The sequence below is a fragment of the Mobula birostris genome, chromosome 8 (genome assembly GCF_030028105.1).
Source record: "Mobula birostris isolate sMobBir1 chromosome 8, sMobBir1.hap1, whole genome shotgun sequence".
Lineage (NCBI taxonomy): Eukaryota > Metazoa > Chordata > Chondrichthyes > Myliobatiformes > Myliobatidae > Mobula > Mobula birostris.
In genome coordinates this window covers 22520695-22540638 of record NC_092377.1, presented here as the reverse complement: position 1 = coordinate 22540638, position 19944 = coordinate 22520695, and the positions used below count along the sequence as shown (strand labels likewise).

The 19944-nt window shown below is 42.1% G+C and overlaps 1 protein-coding gene across 2 annotated transcripts in view; it reads right to left on the bottom strand.

Moving 5' to 3' along the window:
• The window catches only part of ndufaf7 (NADH:ubiquinone oxidoreductase complex assembly factor 7), a 43728-nt gene that overhangs the window by 6069 nt on the left and 17715 nt on the right, over nt 1-19944 (bottom strand). For both annotated transcript variants that reach the window (XM_072264894.1, XM_072264895.1), the window contains 3 exons: nt 19747-19890; nt 4301-4474; nt 2360-2605 (listed from right to left, as the gene is read on the bottom strand). In XM_072264894.1, coding sequence (XP_072120995.1) covers nt 2399-2605; nt 4301-4474; nt 19747-19890 — 525 coding nt within the window. In that variant the 3' untranslated portion in view covers nt 2360-2398. The remainder of the gene's footprint in view (nt 1-2359; nt 2606-4300; nt 4475-19746; nt 19891-19944) is intronic.

Sequence of the window (19944 nt, the reverse complement as noted above, 5' to 3'; positions counted from 1 at the left end):
GCAGACCACCTACATTATTAATGTTGCTACAACACCAGGTTAGAGAATAGGTATTTTGTGGTGCATGACTGATGCGTCTTGGAGACAGTGAAAGAGCCAAGTCTGCTGTACTTAGAAAACTTTCCACTTGTCCAATTGAGTACAGCTCCAAGGAGACTCCATGCAGGACAGTGCATCCTGTTTGAGCAGTGTATCATTTACCAATCTAAACATTCATTCTGTCTGCATCAGTGTACTCCACTTGTACTTTGTATTATAAGTTTATGTTTCAATAACTTCATTTGAAAGAACATTCAGGACATGTCACTAAAGCTTACGTACCTGGGCAACTGATAATTCCTTCTAAACCCCTGAGCAGCAGGCACATTGGAAACCGCTATGATTCTACCCTGATGTGTAATGATATCACAGCTCCTTCACTGTTGCTGGATCTCAACACTTTTTTACTGGGAAGGGTGCTCAGTGGGTAGTGAGGTCTGAAGAGGCTGGGAGTAAATATCTACCTTGGGAAAATGCCCAGATCTGGAAATTGTATGAATAAATCTTCCACTCAGTCCCTCTCCCTGCCACACCACAGCCTCTCTTCCAAACCTAGTCCTTTCCACTCCAACCAACAACCAGAATACATTGCAAATGATATAGGTACCTCTGACAAAGTTGCTAAAGGCTAAAATTAGTGGCACAAAGAGATTTGTGTGCTGATTCTAACCGAGGAAGTTAACACCGTGTACATCAGATCAATGTGCTCACCATGATGCCAATTTAAACAAATCCTATCTGCCTCCACTTGGTTGCAACCCTTCCATCACTTGCCAGATAGTTAGTATGGAAGTGCTGGAAGCAAGGAGCATGGAAACATGTCGACGGATGATTATTGTGAAGGCTGACCTGGCCAAGCATATATATTGAGGAGCAAGATCCAGCAAAACAGAACAGATGCACAAGAGACACGAGAGCTGCTTCAAAGAGGCAAGATAAAAAGGCTGAAGAATTGATTCAATAACCCACTACTGAACAATTCATAATGAGAATTCATTATTGCTTAAGGGCATTAGCTGTAAACAAATGGGAGGACGTTGTGAAAACTTAGGAATCAAAAACCCAAGCAGGCAGAGAAATAGACAGGCATGAAAGAAATGATGGTAGTTTAAGGGGAGAGAAGATGTGTGAGAAAATGGCCACTGGTATAAATGTCACACAAGGAAAGTCAAAAGTCATGAGAAAAAGATTCCCTTCACTGCATAAGAGAAAAGTAGATTGCAGGTCAAGTGATTAGAAAGGAAGGAAAAGATGATGAAATCAGTCTATAGGAATTGTTTTCAATGACAGAAATGTCATCCAAGCACTTGCTTTAAAATTGTTTTCAATCAGGCAAAAAAAAATCTGAAATTCATTGTTGCATGTAGTACCTGGAGGTAAGACCTTGAAGTGCTGCTTAAGAATTTGGATGCCTGCAGGATGAACCACTGTGCAATGGTGCAAACCTAGAACAATGATATCAATCTATACAGCAAAGCAACCTCTACAGCAGTAAAAATCTGCTCAATAATACTGACACACAATTTCTATTTTCCCATTCCTAATTACAACACATCCCTCCTGCCCCTGTAGTTTTAATTCATTCAGTTATTTGCTCATAATGGAGACTGAAGAAGTGCCCAGTTTGATTGGCACATTAAACACTCACCACTTTATCGGAAGAGCAACTGACTGGACAAGTGACATCAGCAAGATGTGTTCTTAAAAGCGGTAATCAAAGCAAAAACAAGAACTGGGATAAAATACTTACCACTTGCCCGGATGCATGCAGGCACAACCCAGTTTCATAACATCCAAACACCAGGAGTGGGACTGGCTGTCAACTTGTAACTTAACACTATATCCACTCTTTCCACTGCAGTATATGACACAGCCTCAGAATGGAGGGATATCCTTTTCAAACGGAAATGAGGAATTTCTTAAGCTAAAGAGTGGTGAATCTGTGGAATTTATTGCCGAAGGTAGCTATGGAGACCAAGTCTTTGGGTGTAATCAAGACATTGGCTAATAGATCCTTGATTAGTCAAGGCATGAAGGGTTATGGGGAGAAGGCAGGAGATTGGGGCTGAGAGGGGAAAATGGACCAACCATGATGAAATGTCAGAGTAGACCTGATGGAACAAATAGCCTAATTTTGCTCGTATATCTTATAGTCTTATGATTCCTAAATAAAGTATGCAGGCTGAGTAGTAGAAGTTTGGTTGAATAATTTAGCTTCAATCAATAACAAACACTTCCTTTACAAATTATTCCTATATCTAGATTTACATAACCAAAATGGATTGACATTGGACTCAGTGGTGTGGGGTTATTCACTTACAGTGAAAATCATGTTTAAGGAGTTATTCCTGGCGCTCCTTTAAAACTGCAGTTCACTGAATCCCGCAACAGGTGATGCTGTTGGGTCACGTTTTACAAGCTTGATAACTTGGCTTATTACTCTATCATGAGGCATCAAAGCAAAAAACTTAAATCGTTTTCCCATTTTCTCTGGATTCATTAACATATCATAGGATTCAATCAGGTTTTTGTGTGTGGTTGGGTCAGATGTATTTTTCAGTAGTACCTAAAGAGGGTAAAGATCAAAACAATGAGAAAAAAACATCAGTTATTAAAAAGGATTATTTTAATTTCCCCAAATAATTACAAACAATAAAGTGAAACAAATATGCTCTATATAGGGAAATGGTACACACAAATTTTGGTGATTTTAACTCTTCTAAAAGCAACTCATACACCTTAGAAGTCTCAGAAGGGGATCGGGTCCCTGATCATCTGTATAGCCGTCACTTCCCGGTGTAAGAAGTGCAATTCCAGACACAGTGAAAGGCTTCCCTACAACACTGGGAAGAGCTGAGCTGGCACAGCTGAAAGAAATGTGGAAGGTGTGCAGTGCAGGCTCACCTATGTGCAGGCTATAATGGGGCCTCTGGGCTATGGCACGAAGATAATCCCTATGAAAATCTAATCATAGACAATGCTCCTGTTATACTGATGTGAATTAAACATGCATGTTAAGCACTAAATTGATACCAAATGAATATTACAAACTGCCAGCTGTAACAAAGGCAGGCCAGAGTTTGATAAAGCAGTAAAACACCATGCGTCAATACTGGTGTAACAATGAATTATTGACGGCAAGCTGCCCAATATTCATAGAGAACTACTGCATAGAAACAGACTCTTCGGTCCATCTAGATCTTACTGATCCATTAATCTGCTTAGTTCCAACGGCCTGCACCCGGACCATATCCCTATCCAAATTTCTCAAATGTTGAGACTGAACCTGCATCCGCCACTCATTCAGCTCGTTCCACACTCACCACTATCTGAGTGAAGAAGTTCCCCCCACGTATTCCTCTTAAACATTTCACCTTTCACCCTTAACCCAGCTCTTAGTTGTAGACCCACCCAACCTCAGTGCAAAAAGCCTGCTTGCATTTAGCCTATCTATACCCCCCTCATAATTTTGTTTCCTCTCTGTCAAATTTCCCCTCGTTCTCCTACACTCTAGGAAGTAAAGCCCTAACCTATTCAACCTTTCACTACAACTCAAGTCCTGGCAGCATTCCTGTAAATTTTCTCTGAAATCGTTCAATCTTTCCCGAGGGTAGCAGACCAGAACTGGATACAATACTCCAAATTAGGCTTCAACATCTTATACAACATAACATCCCAAATTATGTGCTCAATAGTTGGATTTATGAAGGCCAATGTGCCAAAGGCTCTCTTTACAACTCTATCTACCTGTGAGAGCACTTTCAGTGAATTACGGATGTGTTCCCAGATCCCTCTTTTCTACAGCACTCCTCAGTACCATTCAGCTCACCGTGTAAGATCTACCCTGGTTTGTCCTCCCAAAGTGCATCACCTTAGACTTGTCTGCATTAAATTCCATCTGCCAATTTTCAGCCCATTTTTCCAGCTGGTCCAGATCCTGCTTTAAGCTTTGATAGCCCTCTTTGCTCTCCACTATGCCCCCAGTCATGATGTCATCCACAAATATGCTGATCCAGTTTACTACATTATCATCAGCATCGTTGATATAGATGACAAACAACGAATCACTACTCACAGGCTTCCAGTCGGAGAGGCAACCATCTACTACCACCCTCTGGCTTCTCTTTCTCTGACATTAAATGTACCTTTGAAATCTTTGAAACCTATGATTGGGTGTATATATGACAAATAAAGCTACTCTTTAAAAAAAGCTGTTTAAAACAAGAAACAATATACAGAAAAAGAACCGTCAACAACTTACCTGAAGTCTTACATCAATGCCCATGTTTTTTAGAAATTCCTGCTGTGTGACCGGTCCTAAGGTGGCCACTTTGCCTCTCGTCATTTGCCGAAGGAAGCTGAAATCTACGTCTGCTGTCAGGTCTGCCGTTCCAGGTGCCGTGAGCACCTCATGCAGCTGATGTCCACGAAAAGCCTTTGTAAATGACATCAATTAGACATTATTTTTAAGAATGAGCTTAACCAGCACCTCAGAGCCAGAGAAACAGACAATATGGCCCAACCAGACCATGCCACTCATGGGCCCTCCCAGCTCGTGCTGATTTCCTACATTCAGCCCATATCCCTTTAAGCACTGCCCCTTCATGTATCTATCCAGTGCTTCTTACATTATACTATTGTATCTGTCTCAACCACCTCCTCTGGCAGCTCATTCCATATACATACCACCCACTGTGTGAAACAGTCGCCCCCGGTCCCTTTAAAATCTTTCCCCTCTCACCCCAAACCACCGCCTTCAGAAAAATGTTGCCCTTTCAAACTCATTGGTGGCAGTGACACAGCAGCCTAAAGTCAGCTCTACAATATGTTGTAGCCAAGTTGAAGCAAAACCTGATCTTTCCATTAACTGGAATTTATGGAGTTATACAGCATAGAAACAGATCCTTCGGCTCAGCTGGTCTAGGCTCTCAAATCTTTGCTTTCTCACTGCCTCCTTTCTCCAAACATACCAAACCAACACCTTAATGACCACCAAGCCTCTACCAAAAGTTTAATGGAGACCGCAATATGGTTGTCATAAACAAGTTGTTTGCTGTCTGCACTAGTCTGGAGGTGCAGCAAACCACTGCTTAGCAGTGCACCATGCAAATTTGTGAACAGATGTGGCCAGCTATTACTGAAGGGGAACAAGAGCAGCAGCAGCGTAAAAAATCTAGAGCAAGGTTGACTGTGAGGAGCTAGGAAAAGGCAAGGGTGGGGAGCCACTGAAAAGTCTGCCAGACTTTTCCAATGAGAACACCTTTCTGGATGTGCTGTGAAAATTACTTGATCCAGAAAAATTCTCACAAACTCTACTTCATCTAACCATTCCTTCACAAATCATTCTTAAATCACTTGCACACTTGCAGGAATCCTTCAAGCAAGTACAGTATATTAGAAATATTCTTCTGTTAGTGTGATTTGGTCAGATACCGCCAGTATTTACCTGACCACCAAGCTGGAACTATTAATGATTACAAAGAATGGGAGCCCTGTCTGTGACCAGAATGTAGTCTACAAGTACCTGCACTATGTGAATGTCTTCAATGGCCTCAAGTACCCAACGTCAGCTCTCCTAACTCTGACGGTGGAATAGGTACAAAAAGCCTCTTCTTCTGGAAGAGAGACCATTCATATCTCCCTAAAACAGCACTAAAAAATTACATATGTCCTGCTAAAGGGTCTCGGCCCAAAATGTCAACTGTACTTTTTTCCATAGACGCTGGCTGGACTGGTGAGTTCCTCTAGCATTTTCTGTGTGTTGCTTGGATAGTTTCTCTGGTATATGTTAGTAGGTGTAGCCTGGAGTTATTTTGATGTAGAAGGATTAAAGTTAAGGTGACAATGACTTCAATACCAGTCCAGGCGCACGTGTAAGCCTGCAAGGTCACAGATCTTGAGCAACATCCTTTCAGAAGTATTGCCTTCAAAAATATTACTCCTCCAAGTCTAGCGAACAAAGCTCTCCGTAAATTCAATGTGAATGAGGTCCTCCTTGAGGAGCCTTTTTCTCTCTCAATACGATCCCAGGTAATCTTATTTACAAGTCATTTAGTGAGGCAAGTCTATACAAATCTCCACAAATTCCATTTGTGAGAAACTGTTTTAAGATGCAACAGTGACTGACTTTTAGGTCTGTGCTATGTACAGAGTGATGTAGTGTAGATTTACTAGGAATTTTTATAATTTCTTAGGTATCATTTTCAAGGCCAGCATTTACTGCCCTCAAGAGGATAATGAACGACTGCAGTGCTTCTGATGACGTTACTCCCACCATGCTGTTGGGTTGACAGTTGCTGGATTTGGACCCAGCAATCAAGATAACTGATGTATTTCCAAGTCAGGATAGTGTGGATTTGGAGGGGAATAAGCTGATGAGAATATTCCCTGCTCCTGAATCCTGCGTCCTTCTGAGCAAACAGACCTCTCACTGCTATGGGCGGAAGTTCCCACTTGCTTCAAAAAGGCAACAATTATACCAGTGCCTAAGAAGAATAATATGGGCTGCCTTAATGACTATCGCCCGGTAGCACTCACATCTACAGTGATGAAATGCTTTGAGAGGTTGGTCATGACTAGAATGAACTCCTGCCTCATTAAGGACCTGGACCCATTGCAATTTGCCTATTGCCATAATAGGTCAATGGCAGACGCAATCTCAATGGCTCTCCACGCGGCTTTAGACCACCTGGACAACACAAACACCTATGTCAGGATGCTGTTCATCGACCATAGCTCAGCATTTAATACCATCATTCCCACAATTCATTGAGAAGTTGCAGAACCTGAGCCTCTGTACCTCCCTCTGCAATTGGATCCTCGACTTCCTAACCAGAAGACTACAATCTGTGCGGATTGGTGATAACATATCCTCCTTGCTGACGATCAACACTGGTGCACCTCAGGGGTGTGTGCTTGCCCACTGCTCTACTCTGTATATACACATGACTTTGTGGCTATGCATAGCTCAAGTACCATCTATAAATTTGCTGACAATACAACCATTGTTGGTAGAATTTCAGGTGGTGACGAGAGGGCGTACAGGAGTGAGATACACCAACTAGTAGAGCTGTGCTGCAGCAACAGCCTGGCACTGAACGAAAGTAAGACGAAAGAGCCCATTGTGGGCTTCTGGAAGGGTAAGATGCAGGAACACATACCAATCCTCATAGAGGGATCAGAAGTGGAGAGAGTGAGCAGTTTCAAGTTCCTGGGTGTCAAGACCTCTGAGGATCTAACCTGGTCCCAACATATCGATGTAGTTTCAAAGAAGGCAAGACAGCGACTATAATTCATTAGGAGTGTGAAGAGATTTGGCATGTCAACTAATACACTCAAAAACTTCTACAGATGGAATGTAGAGAGCATTCTCACAGGCTGCATCACTGTCTGGTATGGGGGTGGTGGGGGGGGGGGGGGTCTACTGCACAGGACCGAAAGAAGCTGCAGGGAGTTGTAAATTTAGTTGGCTGCATCTTGGGTACTAGCCTACAAAGTACCCAGGACATCTTCAGGCAGCAGTGTCTCAGAAAGGCAGCTTCCCTTATTAAAGACCTCCAGCACCTGGGGCATGCCCTTTTCTCACTGTTACCATCAGACACGAGGTACAGAAGCCTGAAGGCACACACTCAGCGATTCAGGAACAGCTTCTTCCCCTCTGCCATCCGATTCCTAAATGGACATTGAACCCTTGGGCACTACCTCGCTTTTTTTAAAATACACAGTATTTGTTTTTTGCACATTTTAAAATCTTTTTGATATATGTATACTGTAATTGATTTACTTATTTATTTATATCTCTTGTGTATTATGTATTGCATTGAACTGCTGCTGCTAAGTTAACAAATTTCACGTCACATGCCAGTGATAATAAACCGGATTCTGATTCTGAAATGAAGCGCTTCTCAGCATTGTCCAAATAAAAGCTGTTAGCTCTTATTGAACGACAATGGATATTTATTGAATATCTTGCTCTTGACATATTTTGGGTATTGTACAACCGATGTCATTTGGAGAAGGCTCACATCAAAAAAATAAGTTAGCATGTACAAAAAACTCCCTCAAAAGTGAAAACAAAGCCCTACTCCCTTCTGACACAACTTTGACAGTATCTTTTTACCTCAAAGTTCTACAAAGGCTGCCCAGTCAGCTTAAGATATATATCTACAATTTTTAAACAAATCCAAAGCAAAAAAGGTGCTTAGACATTTCTCAATTATAGAGAATGACAATTTTCTCACTAATTTAACATGAACATTACTCTTCCTTATATAATTGGTTCAAATCATGAGCTGTGGACTACAAGCAACTATTTACATTTATGTGGAACCTTCATTGTATTAAAATGCCCCAGGGAACTTCAAAGCCACTCTCAAAAGCAGTGCAGCATCAGATCAGCAGCAGAGCAAAAGAAATTGTGTAAAATTGGTGGGTGGCAATCAGCATGACATTTAAAAAGGGCTCGCGTGCTTTCACCTTTTCCTTCCCCCCTCGGCGGTTGACAATCTGCGTGGGGCCAATAAAAAAAAGAAAGGCGGTGCAAGCAGAGTGGCCATTGTTGAAGCAGGTCATTGTTCGAGTTGTCCGGCTCGGACTAAAGAGGCTTAGGCGTGAGCAAGCTTGGGCAATCACAGTAGGTACCAACGGCATAGTTAGGAAAAGGGAGGAGGTCCTGAAGAGAGGATATAGGAGTTAGGCAGAAACTAACTCCTACAGGGTAGTAATCTCTGGAATGCTGCCTGTGCTACGTGCCAGTAAGGTAAGAATAGGGTGATTTGGTGGGCGAATGCATGACTGAAGAATTGGTGCAGGGGGATAGGGTTTCAGATTTCTGGATCATTGGGATCTCTTCTCAGAAAGGTATGACCTATGCAAAAAGGACACCCGAACTCAAGGGGGGCCCAATATCCTTGTGGGCAGGTTTGCTGGAGCTGCTGAGGAGGGTTTAAACTAATTTGGCAGGGGGATGAGAAGCAGACTGATACAGCTGAGGGTGGGCCAGCTGGTGTACAAGTAGATGCAGTGTGTAGCGAGACTGTGAGGAAGGACAGGCAGACGATAGGGCAAAATTGCAGTCAGCGGGATGAGTTAAAGTGTAACAGAGGACCAAAAGCAAAAAGGGTAACGAATACAGGAATATATTTGAAAGCATGCAGTATATGGAATAAGGTAGATGATCTTGAAGCACAGTTAGAGATTGACAGGTATGAAGTCGTGGGCATCTCCAATTCGTGGCTGAAGGAAGATCATAGTTGTGAGTTTAACATCCAAGGATACACAGGCAGACAGTGTGAGGTGGCTTAACCGGCAAAATATGAAATCAAATTCTTGGAAAGAGGTGACATAGGATTGGAAGATGTTGAATCCTTGTGGGTTGAGTAAGGACACTGCAAGATTTAAAAAAACCCTGATGGGAGTTATATACAGGGTTCCGAAAAGCAGCCAGAACGTGGGCTACAATAGGAGGTAGAAAAGGCATGTAAAACGCGATATCGTGATAACCATGGGGATTTCAATATGTAGGTAGATTGTGAAAATCTGGTTGATGTTGGATCCCAAGAGAAGGAATTTGTAGATGGCTTTTCAGAGCAGCTTGTAGTTGAGCCCACTAGAGAACCAGCAATTCTGGATTGGGTGTTATATAATGATCCAGATTTGGTTAGGAAGCTGAAGGAAAGGAACTTTTAGGAGTGATCAAATGATAGAATTCACCCTACAGTTTGAGACCCTACAGTATGTATCAGTATTACAGTGGATTATGTAATGCTTAGGAAGTGGAAAAGTTTGAAGGTTCAGAGAGATAATAAATCAGCCATGATAGAATGGCAGAGCAAACTCGATAAGCCAAATGGCCTAATTCTGCTCCTGGGTCTTATGGTCTCAAAAAAAAACAACAACACAGAAAATGCCGGAGGAACTCAGCAAGTCAGGCAGCATCTATGGAGGGGAATAAACAGTCAACATTTCGGGGCAAGACCATTCATCAGGGCTGGAAAGGAAGGGGGCAGCAGTCAGAATAAAAAGGGTGGGGGGAGGGGAAAGAGTACAAGCTAACAAATGATAGCTGAGACCAGGTAACGCAGAAGGTGAGTGGGTGGTATAGGAGATGGTGGACCATGAAGTGAGGAAAGGAACCGGGGAGAGGTGATGGACAGGTGAAGCGAAGGGAAGGAAAGAAGGTAACGAGAATGGGAATGGAAAAGGAGACAAGGAGAGAGGAGGAGAAGAAATCATGAGTAATACCACATTATATTGATGTTAACAATGAAACTTCAAAGGAATAACTTCAGACTGGTGTTATTAATCCATCATATTTTATTAATTTATATTAATTCAAATTCTAAATGCTCAAATGGCTAAAAACTTTCACAATCACAAAATGGCTACCATAAGACCATAAGATTTAGGAGCAGAATTAGGCCTTTTGGCTCTTAGATCATGGCTCATCTTATTTTCCTCTCGGCCCCAATCTCTTGCCTTTCCCCTGTATCCCTTCATGCTCTGACCAATCAAGAATCGATCAACCTCTGCCTTAAATATACATAAAGACTTGGCCTCCACAGCTGCCTGTGGCAAAGAATTCCACAGATTCGCCACTCTAGAGAAATTCCTCATCTCTATTCTAAAACGACGCCCCTCTATTTTGAGGGTGTGTCCTCTGGTCCTAGACTCTCCCAACATCCTCTCCACATCCACTCTATCAAGGCCCATCACCATTTTGATAGGTTTCAGTGAGGTCACCCCTCATTCTTCTAAATTCCAGTGAATACAGGCCCAGAGTCATCAAGTGCTCTTCATATGACAAGTCGTTTAATCCTGGAATAACTTTTGTGAACATCCTTTGCACCCTCTCTAGTTTCAGTACATCCTTTCTAAGATAAGGGGCCCAAAACTGCTCACAGTACCCCAAGTAAGGCCTCATGAGTGCTTTGTAAAATCTCAACATTACATCCTTGAGACTACATGAAAAACAATAATAATTACCAGTCTGTGTTTTAATAAATTTTTCCACCATCCTTACCACTTTAAAGCAATTTGTAAATAATGACATTTTTTTCAAAAAAAAAATCAATTATTGGAATCTCCAAGCAAAAGTAGGTCAAATCTTCTTTTAAATAAAAAGACAAACAAAGCTAATTGCCAAGAGTAGATTTTATTCATGAGTGAAATGCCTATTGAAAACACTGTAGTTAGCATAAGGGAGTATTGCAAAACATTTTAATTTCTAAATGAGCTAAGTCAAAGGGAAAATTAGTCTAACGTAACAATGACATTGTTATGTTAGACTTTGTTATGATATCGACAGTCTGGGGTATCCACCTGCTTTAAGCAGGCTTCAATTATGCCAGCGTCCGAGAAGCAAGTGGCAATCTGCCTCAATGGCTATTGTCTAGTAGCATTTAAATCCACTGTGATGAAGTGCTATGAAAGGCTGGTGATGAAACATATCAACTCCTACCTGAGAAGTGACTTGGATCCACTCCATTTTGCCTACAGGCAAAACAGGTCACCAGCAGATGCCATTTCATTGGCTCTTCACTCAACCCTGGAACGTCTGGACAGCAAAGATGCATACACCAGTATGCTCTTTATCGACTACATCTCAGCATTCAATACTATTGTCGCCTCAAGACTAATAATAATTACCAATAAGCTTCAAGACCTCGGCCTCAATAACTCCTTATGCATTTGAACCCTCGTTCCCCTCACTTACAGACCTCAAGTTAATTCGAATTTGCAACACCACCTACTCCACAATCTTCATCAGCACAGATGCACCACAAGGCTGTGTTCTTTAGGCAACCATCCCCCCCACCCCATCCAGTCTACTCACTTTTTTTTTTTTTTAAAAAAGACTGTGAAGCTGATTGCAGCTCCAATACCATACTAAGTTTGCTGATGACACCACTGGTGGTGTAATTAAAGTGGTGACGTATCAGCATATAGCAAGGAGATTGAAAATCAACAACAACCTCTCACTCAATGTCAGCAAGATCAAGGAGCTGATTATTGACTTCTGGAGGAGGAAACCAGAGGTCCATGAGACAGTCCTCATTGGGGAACCGAGCTGGTGAGGGTCAGCAGGTTTAAATTCCTCAGATATCATTTCAGAGGATCTGTCTGGGGCCCAGCTTGTAAATGCAATTATGATAAATTACATTTCTACTTCCTTAGAAGTTTTTGAAGATTCTGCATGATATCTGAAACTCTGACAAACTTCTATGGATGTGCAAAGAGTATACTGACTGGTTGCATCTCTGCTTGGCATGAAAATGCCAATGCTCTTGAACAGAAAATCCGACAATAAGTAATGGACACAGCCCTATCCATCCTGGGTAAAACCCTCCCACCATTGAGCACATCCACACAGAGTGCTGTTGCAAGAAAGCACCTTTCATCACCAAGGACCCCACCACCCACACGTTATGCTCTCTTCTCACTGTTGCTATCAGGAAGGTGGCACAGGAGCCTCAGGACCCACACACCGCTAGGTTCAGGGAAGTTATTACCCTACAACCATTAGGCTCTTGAACCACTCGCCCCATCACTGAACAGTTCCCATAACCTCAAGGACCCTTCACCTCATGTTCTCCATATTTATTGCTTATTTATTTACTATTATTATTTCTTTTTTCCTTTTGTATTTGCACAGTTTCTTGTCTATTGCACATTGGTCATCATCCAGTAGCACTCACATCTACGGTGACGAAATGCTTTGAGCGGTTGGTCACGGCAAGAATCAACACCCATCTCAGAAAGGACCTGCACCCACTGCAATTTGCCTATCGCCACAACGTGTCTACAGCAGGCACAATTCCAATGGCACTCCACACAGCCTTGGATCACCTGGACGATGTAAATACCCATGTCAGGATGCTATTTATTGATTACAGCTCAGCACTTAACACCATCATTCTTACAGTGCTGATTGAAAAGCTACAGAACCTAGACCTCTGTACCTCCCCCTGCAACTGGATCCTCTGCTTCCTAAACTGAAGACCACAATCTGTGCAGATTGGAAATAACATCTCCACCTCGCTAACAATTAACACTGGCACTCCACAGGGATGTGCACTTACCCCACTGCTCTACTCTCTCTACACCCATGACTGTGTGGCTAGGCATAGATCTAATGCCACCTATAAATGTACTTCATACTTTATTGTCGCCAAACAATTGGTACTAGAACGTACAATCATCACAGCAATATTTGATTCTGCGCTTCACACTCCCTGGATTACAAATATTAAATATTAATAGTTAAAATTAGTAAATATTAAAAATTTAAATTATAAATCATAAATAGAAAATAGAAAAATGGGAAGTAAGGTAGTGCAAAAAAACCGAGAGGCAGGTCCGGATATTTGGAGGGTACGGCCCCGATCCGGGTCAGGATCCGTTCAGCAGTCTTATCACAGTTGGAAAGAAACTGTTCCCAAATCTGGCCGTACGAGTCTCCAAGCTCCTGAACCTTCTCCCAGAGGGAAGAGGGACGAAAAGTGTGTTGGCTGGTTGGGTCGTGTCCTTGATTATCCTGGCAGCACTGCTCTAACAGCGTGCGGTGTAAAGTGAGTCCACGGACAGAAGATTGGTTTGTGTGATGTGCTGCACCGTGTTCACGATCTTCTGCAGCTTCTTTTGGTCTTGGACAGGACAACTTCCATACCAGGTTGTGATGCACCCTAGAAGAATGCTTTCTACGGTGCATCTATAAAAATTAGTGAGGGTTTTAGGGGACAGGCCAAATTTCTTTAGTTTTCTCAGGAAGTAAAGGCGCTGATACAACCATTGTTGGCAAAATTTCAGATGATGACAAAACATAAGAACATAAGAAATAGGAGCAGGAGTAGGCCATCTGGCCCATCGAGCCTGCCCTGCCATTCAATGAGCTGATCTGTCCGTAAACTCAGCTCCATCTATCTGCCTTTTTCCCATAACCCTTAATTCCCTTACTATGTAAAAACCTATCTAACTGTTTCTTAAATATATTTAGTGAAAAAGCCTCAACTGCTTCCCTGGGCAGAGAATTCCACAGATTCACCACTCTCTGGGAAAAACAGTTTCTCCTCATCTCCGTCCTAAATCTTCTCCACTGAATCTTGAGGCAATGTCCCCTAGTTCTAGTCTCAATGGAAACAACTTTCCTACTTCTGTCTTATCTATCCCTTTCAAAATTTTGTATGTTTCTATAAGATGCCCTCTCGTTCTTCTGAGTTCCAGAGAGTACAGTCCCAGGCGACTCAATCTCTCCTCATAGGTTAACCCCTTCATCCCTGGAATCAACCTGGTGACCTCCTCTGCACTGCCTCCAAAGCCAGTATATCCTTCCTTAAGTATGGAGACCAGAACTGCACACAGAACTCCAGGTGCGGCCTCACCAGTACCCTGTATAGTTGCAGCATGACCTCTCTGCTCTTGAATTCAATCCCTCTAGCAATGAAGGCCAACATTCCTTTTGCCTTCTTAATAACCTGTTGCACCTGCAAGCCAACTTTTTGTGATTCATGCACAAGCACTCCCAAGTCCCTCTGCACAACAGCATGCTGCAATCTTTCACCATTTAAATAATGATCTGCTATTATTCCTTCCAAAGTGGATGATCTTGCATTTACCAACATTATATTCCATCTGCCAGACCTTGGCCCACTCACTTAACCTATCTATATCCCTCTGCAGACTCTCCACATCCTCTGTACAATTTGCTTTTCCATTCAGTTTAGTGTCATCAGCAAATTTTGCTACGCTACACTCAGTCCCCTCTTCCAAATCATCAATCATCCCAGCACCGACCCCTGCGGCACCCAACTCACCACTGACTGCCAACCGGAGAAACACCCATTTATACCAACTCTCCGCCTTCTATCGGTTAACCAATCCACCATCCATGCCAGTACACTTCCTCCGACTCCATGCATCCGTATCTTATTTATAAGTCTCTTGTGCGGCACCTTATCAAACGCCTTCTGGAAATCCAAGTATACAAAATCCACCCGTTCCCCCCTATCCACTGCACTCATTACGTCCTCAAAGAACTCCAACAAGTTTGTCAAACAGGACCTGCCCTTTCCGAATCCATGCTGCGTCTGTCTAATGGAACCACTGCTTTCTAAATGTTTCGCTATTTCTTCCTTAATGACAGCTTCAAGCAGTTTCCCAACTACAAATGTTAAGCTAACTGGCCTATAGTTGTCCATCTTTTGCCTACATCGTTTTTTAAAAAGTGGCGTGACATTTGCTGTCTTCCAATCTGCCGGGATCTGCCCAGGATCTAGAGAGTTTTGATACATGATTACTAACATGTCTACTATAACCTCCACCAATTCCTTCAGCACCCTGGGATGTATCCCATCAGGACCAGGGGACTTATCTACCTTCAGGCCCTCTAGTTTGCTCATCACTATCTCTTTAGTGACAGTGATTTTATCGAGGTCCTCACCTCCCATTTCCTACATAACATCCTTCTTTGGCATTTTAGACGTGTCCTCCACCGTGAAGACTGACACAAAATAGTTGTTCAATGCTTCAGCAATTTCCTTATCACCCAATATCAATTTCCTCTTCTTGTCTTCTAAGTGACCTACATTGACTTCAGCCATGCTCTTCCGCTTTATATATTTATAAAAACTTTTTCTATCTGTTTTTATATTTTGTGCTCATTTACTTTCATACTCTATCTTCCCTTTCCTTATTTCTTGTTTAGTTGTTCTCTGTTGTTTTTAAAAAGTTTTCCCAATCCTCCAGTCTCCCACTACTCTTCGCGACTTTGTACACGAGCTTTTAATTTGATACTATCTTTTATTTCCTTCGTTATCCAAGGCTGGCTCTCCCCACACTTACTGTCCTTACTTTTGACTGGAATATAATACTGTTGAGCACTGTGAAAAATCTCTTTGAAAGTATTCCACTGTCCCTCAACTGTCCTACCAAATAGCCTGTGCTCCCAATCCACATTAGCCAACTCCTCCCTCATCCCGTTGTAGTCTCCCTTATTCAAGCATAATACACTAGTTTTAGATCTATTTCATCCTCCATCTGAATGCAAAATTCAATCATACTATGATCACTCTTTCCAAGAGAATCACTGACTACAAGATATTTAATCTTACCTGTCTCATCGCACAGGACTAGATCTAAGATAGTATTTTTCTTGTAGGTTCACTAACATGCTGCTCAAGAAAGCCATCACGGATGCATTCTATGAAGTCCTCCTCAAGACTTCCTTGACCAACCTGATTCACCCAATCTATGTGGAAGCTAAAATCCCCCATGACCACTGACATTCCGTTCTTACAAGCCTCAGGTATTTCTTGGTTAATTGCCTCTGCCACTGCAATATTTTTATTGGGTGGCCTATAGACAACACCCACCAGTGATTTTTTTCCCTTTACTATTCTTAATCTCTACCCAGATGGACTCAACATTCTGCTCCGTAGATCTTATATCATCTCTCACAATTGCCCTGATCTCATCCCTAATGAAGAGCGCCACTCCACCTCCTCTGCCTTCCTGCCTATCTTTCTGTATTACCTGATACCCTTGGATATTTAATTCCCAGTCATCTCCACCTTGCAACCAGGTTTCTGTAATGGCCACTAAATCATATGCCTTGGTACTGATCTGTGCCACAAGTTCACTAACCTTGTTTTTAATACTACAGGCATTTAGATAAATTGCCCTTATACTCATTGTCCTTTTAGAATCTAGTGACCTATGCAATTTTTGCTTTTTACTTTTATGCACTCTACTCTTAACTTTTTTCTTCACTAACTCTAGCTTTGTTCTCTGCATCACTTCCCTCTTCTTTTCTGTGGGTTCCCCTCCTCCTGCCATATTAGTTTAAAGCCTCCCCAACAGCAATAGCAAACACTCTTCCTAGGACATTGATCTCGGCCCTGCCCAGATGTAGACCGTCCGGATGGTACTGGTCCCACCTCCCCCAGAAGCGGTTCCAATGCCCCAAGAATCTGAAACCTTCCCTCTCGCACCACTGCCCAAGCCACATATTCATTCTAGCTATCCTGCTATTCCAACTCTGGCTAGCAAGTGGCACCGGTAATAGTCCTGAAATGATTACCTTTGAGGTCCTACTCTTTAATTTATCTCTGAACTCCCTAAATTCAGCTTGTAGGACCTCATTCCGCTTTCTTCCTATATTGTTAGTACCTACGTGCACCACGACAGCTGGCTGCTCACCCTCCCCTTTCAGAATGCCCTGCAGCCTCTCCGAGACATCTCTGACCCTTGCACCCAGGAGGCAACACACGCACACGGAAGTCCTGTTTGCGGCCACAGAAGCTCCTCTCTATTCCTCTAACCATGGAATCCCCTACCACAACAGCTCTGCCACTCTTTTTCTTGCCCTCGAGCGCAGCAGAACCACCCATGGTGCCATGATCCTGGCTACTGTTGCCTTCACCTGATGAGCTATCTCCCCCAACAGACTCTAAAGCGGTATATCTGCTTTGGAAGGAGATAACCGCAGGAGACCCCTGTACTACCTTTCCTGTTGGTCACACATTCCCTATCTTTCCTTAGATCCTTAAACTGCGGTGTGACCAACTCACTAAATGTGCGATCCACAACATACTCAGCATCTCAAGATGCTCCAAAGTGAGTCCATGCGCAGTTCCAGTGCCTAAACCGCTGAAGAATCCTTGCCTTTGTAAGCTCTTCCCACTCTCTACTGGCTGATGTCACGCATCTGCACAGTCTTGCCTCTCTTTACCCAGAGTAGTAAAATGACATCACTCCGAAAATCCCTTCCGACGTTCCAGTCACAACCTTCTTGCTTCGAGAGGGCATACAGGAGCGAGATATACCAAGTGGTGCTGCAGCAACAACCTTGCACCCAATATCATTAAGACCAAAGAGCTGATTAAGGACTTCAGGAAGGGTAAGACAAGGGAACACAAACCAATCCTCAGAGGGATCAGAAGTGATCAATTTCAAGTTCCTAGGTGTCAACATCTCTGAGGACTTAACCTGGACGCAACATATTGATGCAGCTATAAAGGCAGCAAGGCAGTGGCTATACTTCATTCGGAGTTTGAGGAGATTTGGTTTGTCAACTAAAACACTTGAAAACTTCTACCAATATACCACGGAGAGCACTCTGACTGGCTGCATCACCATCTGGTATGGCGGGGGGACACTGTTGCACAAGACTGAAATAAGTTGCAGAAACTTGCAAAATTAATCAGCTCTATAATGGGTACCAGCCTCCGTAGTATCTAAGACGTCTCAAAGGAGCGGTGCCTTAGGAAGGTGGCATCCATCATTAAGGATTCCCCCATCACCCAGGACATGCTCCCTTCTCATTGTTACCATTGGGAAGGAGGCATAGAAGCGTGAAGGCACACACTCAGCAATTCAGGAACAGCTTCTTCTCCTCTGTCTGCCGATTTCTAAGTGGACATTGAACCCTTGAATACTACCTGACTACATTTTTATTTCTGTTATTTTGCACTACTTATTTTAACAACTATTTAATAGACATACATATACTTAATGTAACTCAGTTTTTTCCTCTATATTTATCATGTATTTCATTGTACTGCTGTGTAAAGTTAACAAATTTCACGACATATGCTAGTGATATTACACCTGATTCTGATTGTTGTTTGTCCTGTTGGGCATGGTCTTTCACTGATTCCATTATGTTTCTTATATTTACTGCATATGCCCATCAGAAAATTAATCTCAGAATTATTTAGGGTGATGTATATGTACTTTGATAATAAATTTACTTCAGAATTTCACTCTAAATGAAGATTAAAATATACTTTAAAATATTTAAAACATATCACAAACCATTCACCTAGGCATCAGTATTAATCCTTCCACACAGTGGATTTGGGGAATCTAAAGAAATAGACAGGAACCATGGCCCCAAGGTAACATGTTGTAACTTTCTTCCAGCTCAGCTGCTAAACAGGGGGAAAACAATTACCTTCAGAAGACAAATATTAATTTTAAAAGACGTGACCAAAGGAGGTCAGGAATGCATGAACACTCACACTGGCAGACATAGGTGCACACACACACACATCTAGCAGCAGCCTTGCTGCACTGCTGGCACTTCATTGTTTAAGTAAGACTTGAAGAATAATTCCATCTGTATTCGTTGAAGGACAAGGTCCCATGGTACTTATGTGAAGGATAAACATTGTCGTGGTCTTGCACAACATTTATCCCTCAGCTAAACAACTTGTTGTTATTTTGATGCTTTTTGTGAAATCTTGCTATTTTTTATATAAAAGTAACTTTAAAGAGAATTTCACATACCATATATCAAAACTTAAGTCATAATTTATCCAGTTAGTTAAATATGTATAATGTGTCTAGACTTACATTTAATCACCTTAAAATGAATTATTTAAAAATTATCTGTATCAAAGTAACTTCTGTATTGTTTAAAAATTATTTGAATACTCTTTAATGAGCTATAAACAGAATTCTGTACTGGTGTGCTGATCATTTAGATCATAATCCTATGGATGACAATTTTCCAAAAAATTCTTTGGCTATTATCACTGATTTCCCTCAAAGGTGATGTATAAAAACATGTAAATGTGATAAAACACACGACTCAAAACTGCTTACGGTATTATTACCCAGACTAGCAAAAAACATTGTCAAATATCTAGGGATAATTAAATGGGAGAACCATACTCAAGACCTACTAAGAAGATGCTTCACTAAACTTACTCTAAATGTGTCAGTCTTTGTTCCGTTATGGCCATAGTCGGCTATTAGTGCTGCTCCGCCATCTTCAGCGATTCGACTAGCTAGGCTATGGATAATGACACCAGCCTCAGGGCAGACCTCCAGATGGTCTCTTTTATCATCCTTCTGTTTGAAAAGTTAAAGACTTCAACTATTGAAATAAACAGCAGAAGTAAAATA